The sequence below is a fragment of the Mastigoproctus giganteus genome, chromosome 8, assembly GCF_048544385.1.
Source record: "Mastigoproctus giganteus isolate SK-2022 chromosome 8, ASM4854438v1, whole genome shotgun sequence".
Classification (NCBI taxonomy): domain Eukaryota; kingdom Metazoa; phylum Arthropoda; class Arachnida; order Uropygi; family Thelyphonidae; genus Mastigoproctus; species Mastigoproctus giganteus.
In genome coordinates this window covers 14,939,922-14,954,228 of record NC_143582.1, presented here as the reverse complement: position 1 = coordinate 14,954,228, position 14,307 = coordinate 14,939,922, and the positions used below count along the sequence as shown (strand labels likewise).

The 14,307-nt window shown below is 37.7% G+C and overlaps 1 protein-coding gene across 1 annotated transcript in view; it reads right to left on the bottom strand.

Annotated features, from left to right (window-relative positions):
- Positions 1 to 1,432: 1,432 nt before the first annotated feature.
- Positions 1,433 to 14,307, bottom strand: part of LOC150081284 (fatty-acid amide hydrolase 2-like) — a 60,355-nt gene continuing 47,480 nt past the window's right edge. The window contains exons 6-7 of the mRNA XM_090379601.1: positions 11,847 to 11,945; positions 1,433 to 2,451 (exon numbers count right to left, since the gene is read on the bottom strand). Coding sequence (XP_090235727.1) covers positions 1,816 to 2,451; positions 11,847 to 11,945 — 735 coding nt within the window. The 3' untranslated portion in view covers positions 1,433 to 1,815. The remainder of the gene's footprint in view (positions 2,452 to 11,846; positions 11,946 to 14,307) is intronic.

Below are 14,307 nucleotides of genomic sequence, written 5' to 3'. Positions count from 1 at the left end.
GGAATGTTGCATTAAGTGTATAGACATTAGAAGTAAACATAAAGAAAAAAATTAACCAGGAAACAGTTGAACAACCATTTATTTTTCAACATAACCACCGAACATTTAAAGTATGGACTTGTCCCATTACTTTGCAAATTATGGAGACTTGCTTCGTAAAAGAAGTCAATTGCTGTAGGAACTAGTGATGTTTGTCATGTTCAATCTTTGCGTCGTCAAAAATAGAAAGCGTGGATCCACCACTTTGAACCCGAATCCAAATGCATCAGTGCAGTGGAATGGGTGCGTCCTGGTTTATTCAAAATGAGTCCTGGTTTATTCAAAACCAGGATAAACCAGGACGCAACCATTGTTATGTATTTTAAAAGGCATGGACATACCACTAATGCTGTATGGTATTGGAATTCTAAAAAAAAATCTTAGGGACTCATTTCGCAGAAAACAATCTGGAACATGGAGCAGCTTTTGAAGATGACGGAATGCAGCGCATAGCGCGTGAAACTGTAGAGATTACTCACAGCTCTAGCCTCGCACTGATTGATTTCTATTTGTTTGTCCCGCTTAAACAACGGCTTGGTCACAAACGTTCTTCTAACGATGTGCAGATTGAAAATGATGTACATCATTTTCAGTCATCACCGCATCAATCCCGGGCGATTATATAGGCCTGTAAGTCTGGCTTCTATAGAATTTATGAATAATAATGCAGTGCCTAGTTAAATGGTTCAAAGCAGAGTTGTAAATTTAGGTATGACCTTCATCCAAATGTAGATTCATAAGAATCCCTCTTCAATGTCATCAGCATGATTCTTTCATACTGATGACAATAAATGATCAAATGATTCTGAACATATAGCTCCTCAAACATAATGAACTTCAGAGCAGAAAAACTCTTAATACGCAACTTATGTGTCAAAAGAACTGTGGGCTACACCAATCATGTTAAAAGTTCCAATCCATATAAGTTCCTGAAGGTTCTTTATCCATGTCGCCCTCTTCGGTAGCACAGTTGGTAGAATCGTCGTCGGTTAACCAAGGGAGCAAACTCATACACCCATGTATTTTGTCCATAAATTGCGTGTGTTCTCTGGTCGGATTGCCTGTTTTGCTGGATGAAAATCACCCTGGATTCTGGAAAGAAAAGCCTCACTATCCTTGCCTAAGACCGATTAACTCAGCCACTGTGTTAAAAAGGCCCATAAAAATTCCTCGCATTATTGAAGGTACCCGAATCGAGGACTTTTCCATACTGGTGAGGACTGGGATAATAACCACTGTATTACCTGCGAGAATTGGCAAAAAAAAAAAAAAAAAAAAAACATTGAATGTATCTTTATTGTCAGAGATTTATCCAACGGGCGCAAGCTTTTGACATTCGGACGCCACACTTAATTTTCGATACAAAAACTTTCAATGGGAAAACGAGATACAAAAGGATGGTAGAAAATTTATTCACAAAGTTCATCATATCAATTGTATTCTACATAAAATGTAACGGCAGAGGAATGTCACATCCGTCTGTAAATGTTAAATCAGCAAATCATATATGCTGATTTCCATTAATAACAACACAGAAATAATGAGTCATATTGGATGGAGTTGTTAGAACAATCTGATTATTTCAACATAAGAGAGACTTCGTGGTGTTTCTTGTGGTACGTCTAGCATTCCAAATGATAGCATTATTCTGCAAAGTACAATTAAGTACCATTAAAACTGCAGTCCAAAAATTTTACCCACTGTCCTTATAGTCTTTGATAACCAGAATGAAGATTATTGCTTGTGTTTTTTGGAAACGAGTTCCTAGATTGTGATTTAGATGGAACCGGCCACAGTAACCTCTTTGGAAGACCCCAAATCAATGCTAGAAGGGCATACCCATCCACCAAATGCTCTCTCCAACTCTTCGGCTACGGTAATGGTGAGGTAGTCATTGTGTAAGTTTCCGACAATCTGCACTCCAAGAGGTTTACCGCATTCACTTAAACCTAGCGGACATTGAGTGACAGGGAGACCTAAAACATTGAATAAAACTAAATAACCAGTGTTAAAGGGCCTGAATAACATCGTATTGTGATACGGAACTAAAGTGGGGAAAGGTGGATAGATGAAAACCCCATTGTCTCCAAGAATGTCGTGGAATTCTTGTAAGGTATCAGCAACCATTTTTTGAAACGGCTTTGCACTCTTTGGATTTTTATTCCCCATCTTCTTCTCCATAATAGCTGCCAAAAGGATTGGGAAAGTATGCTCCGACAAACCACAAAACCATTTTACTAGCTCCTTTCCTAGATTCAACTGTTCGTTTTTACTTCCAGTCATTACCGCTGGGAGGTCTCGCGAATCTGAGGAGCAAAGTATGCTGGCCCAAATACGATAAGCACATCGTAGGCGTTTAATATGTACTTTCTGTGGTTTGTGTTTGCAAACCGTCCCCAGATATTCCACCACCTGAAAGAGAGAGAAAGAAAAGTATACATTAAAAAAAAAAATGTAAATTATGCTCTAAAAAAATTGTAACTCATTCAGTAATTTTCATGATTTATAAAGTAGTAAGATCGTACCGTTTGTAATTTTTTTTTTTATTTTCAGCCCTGGTGGTGATCTGGGGAAGAAAATCGCCATATGGAGGGGGGGGAGCTATCCGTAACACGGTCTCCAAGCTTGTGGAGATCGTGGAACAATCGTGAATTTTGTGCAAAAAGGATGCGCTAGAAGTAAAAGGTTGAGAAATACTGCTCTAAGAAATCACAAAAAAACCTTCCCTCAATTCTTATAAAATTGCAGTCTTAAGAGTAAGAGAATGAGCACTTCTTTCTGCGTTATAACAAACTGTATTTTATTTCCTAAAAAAATATGAGTGGAGGTTGAAATTTTCTATCCTCCCATAGAAAGAATTCTGCAAAGTTGTGAAACCCGTATTTTTCAACATGGTCTCCCCTTACACTTTCTGGCCCGATCACTAGCTTTTGTAACCCGCTCAAATAAAATTCAGAAGATTTTGACTCAAACCAGTTATTGACTGCATCCATTACAGCATTGTCACTATCAAATTTCTGTCCTTTCGAGTCCTATTTTATATATATATATATATATATATATATATATATATATATATATATATATATATATATATTTGGGAATATAAAATAGTGCAATGGAGCCAAATCCGGTCAGTAGGGTGGATGCTGTAATAGTTCGAACCCACAGTCACGTAGTGTTGCTTAAGTTACAAACACTATGTGCGCTGGTGCATTGTCTTGGTGCAAAATGACTGAGATTCCTTTGGCCAATTTCCCTTGCCTCTTGAGCTTCAGTTCCTCGCGGGAACGTCTCAGTGGGTCAAAATAAACTCGGCATTGATAGTGGCACTTCGTTCCAGGATATCAACGATGATCACTCCTTCTGCATTCCAGAAGATGCATGCCATGAATTTCCCAGCCGACTTCCGCACTCGAAATTTTTTCAGGAGGGGAGGTGAATAGGGGTGTTTCCACTGTTTCGATTGTTCTTTTGTTTCAGGGTCGAAGTAGTGCACCCAAGTTCGCCCATAGTGACACCCCCCCCCAAAAAAAACTGAGTTTCAAATTGCTTCACAATCTGATGACAACACCTCACTATTTCCCGCTTCTGATCTGCATTCAGTACTTTAGTGTAATCTCAATGTTATTCAGCAGTCTTGCATGATTGGTTCATGAATGGCATCCACATTTCATTTCAAGGTATTGGCACAGTAATAGGCCTCCCACTGCGGGATTCATCTTCAACACTGTCTCGTCCACGATTAAATTCTGCAACCCAGTTTTTGACAGTGACGTAAGAAGGACAAGATTCCTCGAATGTTTGCTGCATATCTTCATAAATTTCTTTCGGAGAGATTCCCTTTAAATGAAAGGCATTCAATGACTGCATGGTGCTTGATAGTGGCCATCTTCATTCATCTTCCACACTTCGATGCCCTCTGTAAAGGAGGAAGATAGTTACAAACAAGAAGAGTCACAGCACAGATTGGCAATATTGTCTTTTACGAAAATCTTTGCGATCTAAAACTTTTCACCCCTCCCCCGTATGTACAAAACATACGTTTCGTGGTATGATTGTCTGCCGCTTCTTCAATGCTACCTCTAGGTTCACTTGCAACATAACTCAGACTGAAGAAAATAACTTTAAAATTATAAATAAATTATTACTACGCAATATGTTGCTCAGGGATCATATTAGACCTTTTAAAACGTTTTATTTTTATTTATATGTATTACATTTATATTTTAATTTTATTTTTATTTATATTATTATTATAAATAATAATTATTATTATATTATTATTAATATAATATTATATAAATTAATATATATATAATATTAATATGTTATTATATTATAATTTTATTTATATGTATTATATGTATTACAGCTTCGTTTAGATTCATAATACAGAAGTTATGATTTTTTTCATAACTTCTATATTATGAATCTAAGAGGGAAAAAAATATTTTTTACTAAGGAAAGATTCCAGACGATTTCAAAACACAAAAATAACTGTGAGCAGTAGTTCCCAACATTTTTTACTTCACGAACCCCTTGAGTAATAATAGTTTCTGTAGCAAATCCCTAATATTTTCTGTAGCGATCGATTTTTAATTATTTTATTAATTATTTTAAATAAATTTTTAAGGTAAAATAACGTATTAAATTTTAATGATGTAATAGTTTTGTGATGCACAGCGTAAATATTTGAATAAATTAAAAAAAAACTCAAGTAACAATAAGGAGCACAGATTCGCTTACAACAGCTGTTGAAATACTGTACATGTAAGTGGAACAATACTTAGTGTGCCATGCCTGTAACAGATGGCGACACTGTTTAAAGGATCGACGATCACGTGTCATCTGGCAACGCTTAGGTAGCAGAGGCTAGAGTTCGGCTCTGCTTCATATTTTTATGAAGAAAATATTTTATTGCCATATTATTAATTTATTTATTTTATTTTTTTATTTTTGACACACGCATCAGTCTTATAAATTTGAACATTACAGATTGTAAATATCGCTAAATATAAGATTTTAAAATACAATAATGCAAATATGGAATAAATTAAAAGTACTATCGTCCTTTAGATAAATTAAGTTCTTATTAGTTTAAATCATACATTTAAACTTATTATTGTAAATTATAAAAGAGGTTATAAAATTCACATTTCATATTGGTTTTATTAAAAAAAAAAAAAAAAAAGACGTTAAGATTGATTTCAAAGAAGTTCGGCAGTTCTGTTAAAATATTAAAATCTAATGAGAAAGATAAATAGTCCCAGGTAGGGACTAAGGGGTTAACCCCCACCCCCAATCAAAATAATATAGATTTTCTTTTTTTTTTTCTTTTTTCTTTTTTCTTTTTTTTAACTTCTGCGCAATAGTTAAAGCATAATGATACCCTGGAAAACACTTGGATAAATACGTAAATAACTGAATACAGTCATTATATTTAATCATCGCTTATTGTCTTCATCATATCTGTCTGTCCGTCCGCATGCCATAACTGTATCTGATTGAATTATTATTTATTTATTTATTTTAGTTTTTCAAGGAAAACGGATTTTCATTTGATAGAACGAATTTAGTTCAAATGAAACGTAACTTCCCGAAAGCCACAAAGATATTAATAGCATTTAACTTTTATTTATTAATAATCGTCAATGGAATAACGTAATTAAAACTTCTCACTATATCAAAAGTTTAACGCAAGAAACATAGTAACGTGATCTGGTCTAGTGGTTAGCGCGCGTGCTTGTGATGCAATCACAATTACTTACGTACCCTCGGCTTTCTCTTAGGCCGAGTTCAGTGCAAGGATGATATCTGCTTGCTGAAGCACGTTTTTTTTTTTATTTTTTTTCCCCTTCACAAATCTTATGTTACTGCATTATTATATCGTTTTAGATATTCATAAAAGTAGTGGGTATTCGTTTACAATATTTTTATTTGTAATATTTACATTTTTTTCAATATTTCGAAGATAATATGGTGATTTTGTATATAATGAAAAATACTTTGCCTACGTTCTTCGCTGCAAATGGTCATGAGACGCAGATTATAAACTAAGATTATAAACGCCAAAAAAAATTTTAAAAAAAATTAACAGCGGCATGATTCATTCAGAATACGCTCAAAACGAAATATGTTCCATTTATTTACGCTAGTAAATAAATAAATAAATAAATTGGAACACTAAAAGATTCGGGTTGTCCAGACCAAGGAATTTTAGCAACTGTTGCTTTTTACTACGAAAAGATGCTTAGGATCGCCTCGGGTTTTTTAATCTTACGTTGTCGCTGTTTATAATTTACGCCATGGCAACTGAGGCCATGAGATGTCAATGAACAGGGTTGTTAAAATTAAAGTATCCCTATGTAGAGAGTTCTGGAGCGAGTTCTAAGGCTCGTACTGAAGAGAAATTTGGACAACAGGTACAATAAAGAATGTGCTCGCCATTTATTGGAAGAAAAAATATAGTTACAAAATTTGTCACTGTGTGGCGCTGTGTTCTTAGTTATCTTAGTTACGTTGTATAAGTTACGCAAATAACTTATGTGATTTGCGTAATTTGAAGGGACAGGACACCTTGGTGTTCAACCAGGTAGTGGTCAAAAACGAGTGGACTTCTCTCGTGTTGAAGGTGTGGCTATGGCTGTCGTGGATTTATCAAGTCAATCTCCATGTGATAGCGCAAGTGTGCCAGCTGTTTCTCATGAAGTGGCCATACCGTATTCCACTGTAAGGCTATAAATGTGTCAGGTGTTGCGGTATTATCCTTACAAGATGCACATATTACAGCAGCTAAAGCATGGTGATGCAGACATTCGTTTCACATACGAACTTCCGTTTCTGGCACGAATGACAATGGATATCACTTGGCCATGGAACGTCCTTTGGAGTGATGAAGCCCACTTCTGCTTAAATGGACAAGTGAATACGCGAAACTGTCGCATTTGGGTAACAGAAACCATCGAGTTATCCAAGGGGTCCCGTTGCATTCTCCAAAAGTGACAGTGTGGATTTACGGCCACATTAATGATTGGGCCATATTTTTTTGAACAGGTAACACCGACTGAACCCCGCACCTGTTTCGTCACTGAATAGCGATATTATGAAATGGCAAATTTTGCAATACTAGAGCTGCAACAATGTGGGTGCCTTCAGGATACCATATTCATGCAAGATGGTGCACCACCCCCACATCCACCGTTGTGTTCAAAGATTGCTAAGGCAACGTTTTACAGACGAACGGGTCATCAGCCATCAGCCAACGGGTCATCAGCCGTTGAAGTTTAACATTGACAAATGTAAAGTACTACATATGGGAAACAGCAACCCCAGAGCAACGTATCAACTCTGTGGTACTACACTGACAGTGGTAGAGAATGAAAGGGACCTGGGGGTGGTTGTGCAGGCAGATATGAAGTTCTCTGAGCAGTGCAGACGGGCTGCAAGAATAGCTCATGGTATATTGTCAATGATATATAGGAAGCAGGGATAAGGAGGTGATTATTCCCTTGTATAAGGCAATGGTCAGGCCACACCTAGAGTACTGTATACAGGCCTGGAGGCCTCATTTCAAGAAGGATGTAGAGCTGCTGGAACAAGTACAGAGAAGAGCAACAAGATTAGTGAATGGAACAAAGGGGTGCTCTTACGAAGAAAGGCTTAAGTTTTGCGAATTACAGTGTCTGGAGACTAGGCACCAGCGAGGAGATCTGATAGAGGTGTATAAAGCCTTGAATGGTTTGAGCATGCTCAATGCTGATGGGATTCTTCCTCTTGCTCAGAATAATCACCTGAGAGGACATAAGTTCAAATTGAGGAAAGACAGATGTAGGATAGATGTGCGGAAATTTGCCTTTAGCCAGCGGGTGGTTGGTAGGTGGAACAGACTTCCATCCCTTGTCGTGGAAGTTGATAGCCTAAATAAGTTTAAGGCTCAGCTGGACAGGTATTTTGAACGAACAGAGGGGTGAAGTGGAAGTGGTTATTTTTTATTTATTTTTTTTACTTTATTTATTTTTTTGGTTGATGCTGCATAAGCTTGCTTTCTTGCATCAAATGCCTCTACTAATGCTAATGATAATGCTAATGCTAATCCCGATCACCGGACCTCACCTCATGCGACTTCCAGTTGTGCGGTTTTTTGAAGAACCAGGTGTATCGGGAAGGATGTCAAACTCTGGCAGATCTGAAGGACAGCATTAGACGTCATGTGCTGGCTGTTCCAGTTGACATGTTACGTTCTGCTGTAGAAAATGCTGTTCTTCGAATGGAAACTTGTTGACCAAAATGGAGGACACATGGAACAATTGTAGCGCTGTTCAAGTGATTTGTATTGCCACAGGGTGATACAGTGACAAATTTTGTAACTAATTCTTTTTTTTTTTCCCAATAAATGGCGAGCGCATTCTTTATTGTACCTGTTGTCCCAATTTCTCTCAGTACGAACATTAGAACTCGTTCCAGAGCCCTCTACATAGGGATACTTTAATTTTAACAACCCTGTATTTTATCTGTAAACCGCGTGTATTCTACGTTTGGTTTCCTACTTGCTGGATGAAAAACTTATATGCCCAGGGGAAAAAATCCAGGTAAAAAATATATTCGCTGAAGACAAACCGAGCGGAGAATGCATGCAATTGTACACACTATAATAATGAAACCTCATAGCTTTATTTACCTTTTTTTTTCTTCTTTTTTTTTATGTAAACCCCAAACACGAGAGGTATTAGAACCTATAGTACTTAGTACCGTGCTTGGGTTTGAGGTTAAGAAGACGAAAGAAGATATCTGTTGACATTGGACTTGAACTTCTGTAGATTGTAATTTTCAGGAAATACGTATGAAGGAAGGTTGTTCCAGAAAACGGCAGTTGAATGAATAAATGAGGAAGATGAAAAGTTGGTTCTGTGGGTTTCAAGTTGGACAGTAAATGGATGTTGGCTGGTGGCAGCACGTGTTCGGACTGTTTTGAAAGAGAGAGAGAGCAGGAATTATAGAAGCCAATTCAGAAGAACAGTGTCCATGGAAGTATCTGTAGAAGAGGCATGCAGCAGAAACAGTACGTCTATGAGAAAGCGAGTGGAGAGACTCTGTTAGAGATGAATCATTAATTAACCTAACTGCCCTCTTCTGAATGGAATCAATAAGCCTGAGAGAGGTTTTGGGGGCACCACCCCAAATGTGGGAACAATATTCCATGGCAGGGCGAATTTGCGATTTATACAGAGTGAGCAGCTGTTTGGAAGAAAAGTAACGCCAAGAGCGAAAGAGAAAACCAAGTTTTTTAGATGCAGAGGAAGCAATATTTGTAATGTGCTTGTGCCAAGAGAGATTAGAAGTCAGGGTAATCCCCAAAAGAGATATATCATTTTGCCTAGAAATCGGAGTGTCACCAAAGATAAGCATAGGAGCAGAAGAATCCTTTTTGCGAAATATAAGACAAGACTGAGTTTTAGAAGGATTGAAATCAACTAAGTTGTCTTTGACCCACTGGAGAATTACCTGAAGATCGGCATTTAAGGAATCGGTAGCAGATTTTCGAGAAGTTGAAGCTGATTGAGCAGGACAATGTTTCTCAAAATGGAAAGTGGAATGCAATGTGCTATCATGGGCAAAACTACGGATAGGATTTCCATCAATGGAAAAAGGTCATTAGTATACAAGAGGAAAAGAGTGGGGGAAAGAACTGAACCGTGGGGGACACCAGCATTAGTGAAGAAGTTAGAAGACAGAGAGCCATCTACCATCACCCTCAGTGAGCGATCAGAGAGAAAACTGGATAACCAATTACTAAAAACAGTTGGCAAACCATAAGATGGAAGCTTGTTTAAAAAACCTTTATGCCAAACACGATAGAAAGCCTCTGAGATGTCAAGAGCAACTACTTGTATTTCACCGAACCTTTCCATTGAATTAGTCCATAAATGGGTAATATAAGCCAGATATCACCTGTGGATCGACACTGATGGAATCCATACTGGCGATCGTTTATCAGACGGAAGTTTTCTAGGTAGTTAAAGAGTTGGCGGTTAATTGATTTCTCCATTACTTTAGAAAGAGTAGATGTAATTGCAATGGGACGATAATTGGATGGGAGTGATTTGTCACCCTTTTTAGGAACTGGCTGGATATGAGCAAATTTCCAAGAAGAAGGAAAAACACCTTTGGAATAAGAAAGTGAAAAAAGGTGGCAAAAAATAGGAGTAAGTTCAGGAGCACAGGTTTTGAGAACAAGTGGAGAAATACCATCAGGACCTGGAGCTTTCTTAGCATCAAGATTCATCAAAATCCTTCTGACATCCTTTTGACGGAAGACTACAGGAGGCATTGAATGGAGCATGTTGGGATTGGTGGGAGGTGTTTTACCAAGATCATTAATAAATGAGTTGAAAAAAAAATGGGATGCTAGCAGGTCAGCTTTATCCTTGGCTGAAGTGACAACAGAACCATCTGGTTTGGACAGAGGTGGGAGCAGAGATGGGCAAAAGTTGCGGCCAATAGCTTTGGCAAGAGACCAGAATGCTCGGCTACCATTAGGGCAAGAAGCAAGTTTTCTACTCTTAGCCTGTTTAAACTCTAGTTTGGACTAATTAATTGTTGCGAGCTTTGGTGTAGGCAGAAAATAAAACTGAAGAATTAGAAACAAGCCAATTACGATATGCAACATTCTTCTCTTGAACAGCCTTAGCACATTTATTGGAAAACCAAGGTTTAGATAAAGGACGAGATTTTAAAGTGGAGTGTGGGATAAAGGATTCCATTCCTGCAAGAATAATTTCACTGACACGATCTGAGCAAACGTTGACATCAGAAGTTTTGAAACAGTAATCCGACCAAAGAAAAGAAGAAAAGAAGTCTCGCAGGTCATCCCATTTTGCATTCTTATAATGCCAAACAACTCGAGGTTGGGAATAGCCATGAGATAAAGGTTCCATTGGAGAAGAGACAATCACCAAAAAAGAAAAAGATCAAGCGTATTGGCTGTATGATTAGGATTGTCCGGTATTCTTGTAAGTAAATGGACAATCTGTGCTAGGTCATTAGTAATTGCAAAAGCCTCAGCATCTCGACTAGCTGTGTCGGTGTGACTAGAAAACGGAAGCCACCTGGAGTTGTGAACATTAAAATCACCAAGGAAAATTACCTCACTGTTAGGAAAGTTGGACTGGAGAAAGTCAAGTTGCAAAGAGAGGAGCTCTTTGACTTGGAAGTCAAAGAGCTCCAAGTGATTAGTGGAGTTGGGAGAACGGTAGAGACAACAGATGAATTTGACACAATGAGGTAGAGAGATTTTAAGCCAGAGAAGGTCAAAGTGAGGAGATTCCAAATTACCAAGTCTCTGACAGGGAATATCAGAACGGACATATGCACAAGTACCACATTTGAGGCGAAAGGAATCATACAGCAAATAATTTGGGCATCTGAGATGAGCAGTAGTTGAATCAACCGATAACTGAGATTCTGTGAGAAAAAGTACATGGGGTTTGGCAGACTGCAAGTGGAAATGGACATCGTTGAGATTAGAATTGAGACCACGTATATTTGTGAAATGAATTAGGAAGTGTTTGGGAGGTTTAGATCTTTTCGCAGATAATCTTGCTCTATTAGTTTGACAATTCATGGTGTATTCAATGCCTGATCGCAAATTCGAAATAATCCAATCCAATCCAATCTTTGTAGCAAGGATGTCAAATAGTAATAATTTATTTTAATTTATTTTTTTTTTTTTTACAATTTTACAGCAACTGCTAAATATCATTCCAGGGTAATTACAGTAAAGAAGACTTGACAACTTAACAACTCACCTTTCTTATGGAATTTTTAATTTCATACTGGACTGGCGTTCTGGTTGGATGATCTCCGTCACTTTCCATGTAAAAAACACGAATATCAGCAATGTCCACCTGAATAAATAACAAAATTTTCATGAAACTGCCGGAGAACCATGATATCCATTTAAATGTTCCGCGTTCAGTTAAAGTTAAATTTAGAAATATTCGTATAATCTTTTCGGCATGAGTACCTTACCACAAATATTGATTCCTCTTTACCCAAAAAAAAATTGGGTTTTCTCTTTCACTATTGGCGTTACTTTACTTCCAAACAGCAACTGACTGCACAAATTCCAAATCCGCCCTATCACGGAATATGTTCCCATATTTGGGATGCTGGCCCGAAAACCTCTCTCAAGCTCCTTGGCCCAATTCAAAAGATGGCAGTCAGGTTAATTAATGGCCGTCTCTTAACGTATTGAATTTCTTTTTACTTTTGTTACTACAACTATCTGGATGAAAATCTCTTTTAGTTCGTTGAAGATTTGGCAATTATGAGCAAAACGATACACAGCCCTAAAGAAAAATTGCAGCTCATTTATTTATACAGGATGTTTTTGAAAGGTCTCGTCAAACTTTGGAGGCCTGTTTTGGAACATAGAATGAATAAATTTCATCTAGTTCCGAGGTCATAATGCTTAGGTGTTTGTTAGGCGCCACAGCAACTAAAGCGCTTTGAGACCTCAGTATACATGTTATGTCTGTAACTGCGTATATTCTGCGGTAAGGTTGCTATTTACTGAACGAAAAAGCCGAGTTTTCGGGGAAAAATCAATATGAAACATTCGCTGGAGATTATTTCAGCCAAAAAAAGAAACCCAAAAAATTGTCGTGTAATTGAGGGGATTCGAACTCAGGCCATTTCCATGTGAGAGAACGGTGATTATAACCATGGGGCCCCTAGGGTCTTCGAGTTATAGGTTTTATAGAATTTTATAGAATGTGCATCGAACAAACGAAGCAAAAATCCAATGCTTTCAAAAAATGCAATTCAAAAATTTCCAGTACAAAGGGTTCACAATGAACAGCAAGAGATATTGCAAGGTACCGAAGAAGAGTCTCGCACCAATCACCAGAACCTAGCGAGCCCAGTTGTTATCCAAGAATGTCTGTTTATTTCAAGATCTACAGTACTAAGCTTCATGAGTACCAACCCTCAAGGATCTCTTCATTGATTCACACGTTATGAAGCAAGTTATAAGCCATCGATTTAGTTTGTTCTTTCCAGTTCAACAAAGTTCCAGCCAGTAGTGCAGCCAGGAATTTTCTTTGGAGGAGACTGAGGATTAGAGCCGCCGTTTTGACCTAGGAAGAATACTCTGTTTTTGTTTTTTTCGTTTTAATCAAGTCTCTTTAGAAGAGAATGAACCCGGTAGCCTACTCGCTTGACTGCGTCCCTAGTTTCCATCATCCTGTAAAGAATGCATCATTAAGGATAGAATCACGAACAGACACGCACAAATTCGTCTCGATTCCATCTAATCGTTAAATCTTTTGGAATTAAGTTTAATTTATTCATTATAATTCAACTCCTGTCAAACTAGAAAGTGCAGTACCCTGTAGTTTCATCAAACAATGAGATTTCCGGACTTTTGACCATGTGCAAAGTATTTCGAGCAAATGGAATGAGGTAGAAAAGAGTTAGGGAAAGAATTCGAACAGTGAAATACTCTATTAGTTGAGAAATTTGAAAACATAGCTACGGTTCTCCAGTATTAGCGTATTAAGCAACTAAGGCTATGAGACATTATATTATCTGTAAATTGAGTATGCTCTGTAGTGGTTGATTTGCTTGTTTTGCTGGACGAAAAATCCGTGTTTCCAGAATAAAACACATGAAACCACTTCTGAGACCGACCAAGCTCAGCCACCTCTTAAAAGAGCCCATAAAAATTCCTCGTGTCATTAACAGGATTCGAACTGAGGTCTTTTCCAGCCGATGTGGGGTGGACGATCATTATGACCACTGTGTTACCCGCGATGGTGACAACGCTCCACGGAACATCAGTCGTATCCTAGAAATGCTGAGAGATCTGGAAGGAACCTGTTTATCGATAGATTCGGCTATACAGGACAACTTCCGGTATAATTTGAGAACATCCAATTCTTGGTCTATCTCAGAGATTTCCTATTTCTTCTTATTTTATAATCATACAAGATTCAAAGAAATAGGTATATGGAGGTACATGTTTGAAAGCTTTAAAACAGCAGAAGGCTATTATAATAAGACTGGTTATTTTGATGAAAAGACGAACTCTTAAACCTTTGTATTGTGATAGCATCTTTTTCACATGGTACAACACCCTTGCTGTGGCACAGTACTTATAAACACCGTCATTCCCACCTTGGGTGGAAAAGGCCCAAGTTCGAATCCCATAACTGACGCGAGGAATTTTTATGGGATTTTTCAGAATATGGCTTAGTTAGTTGGTTT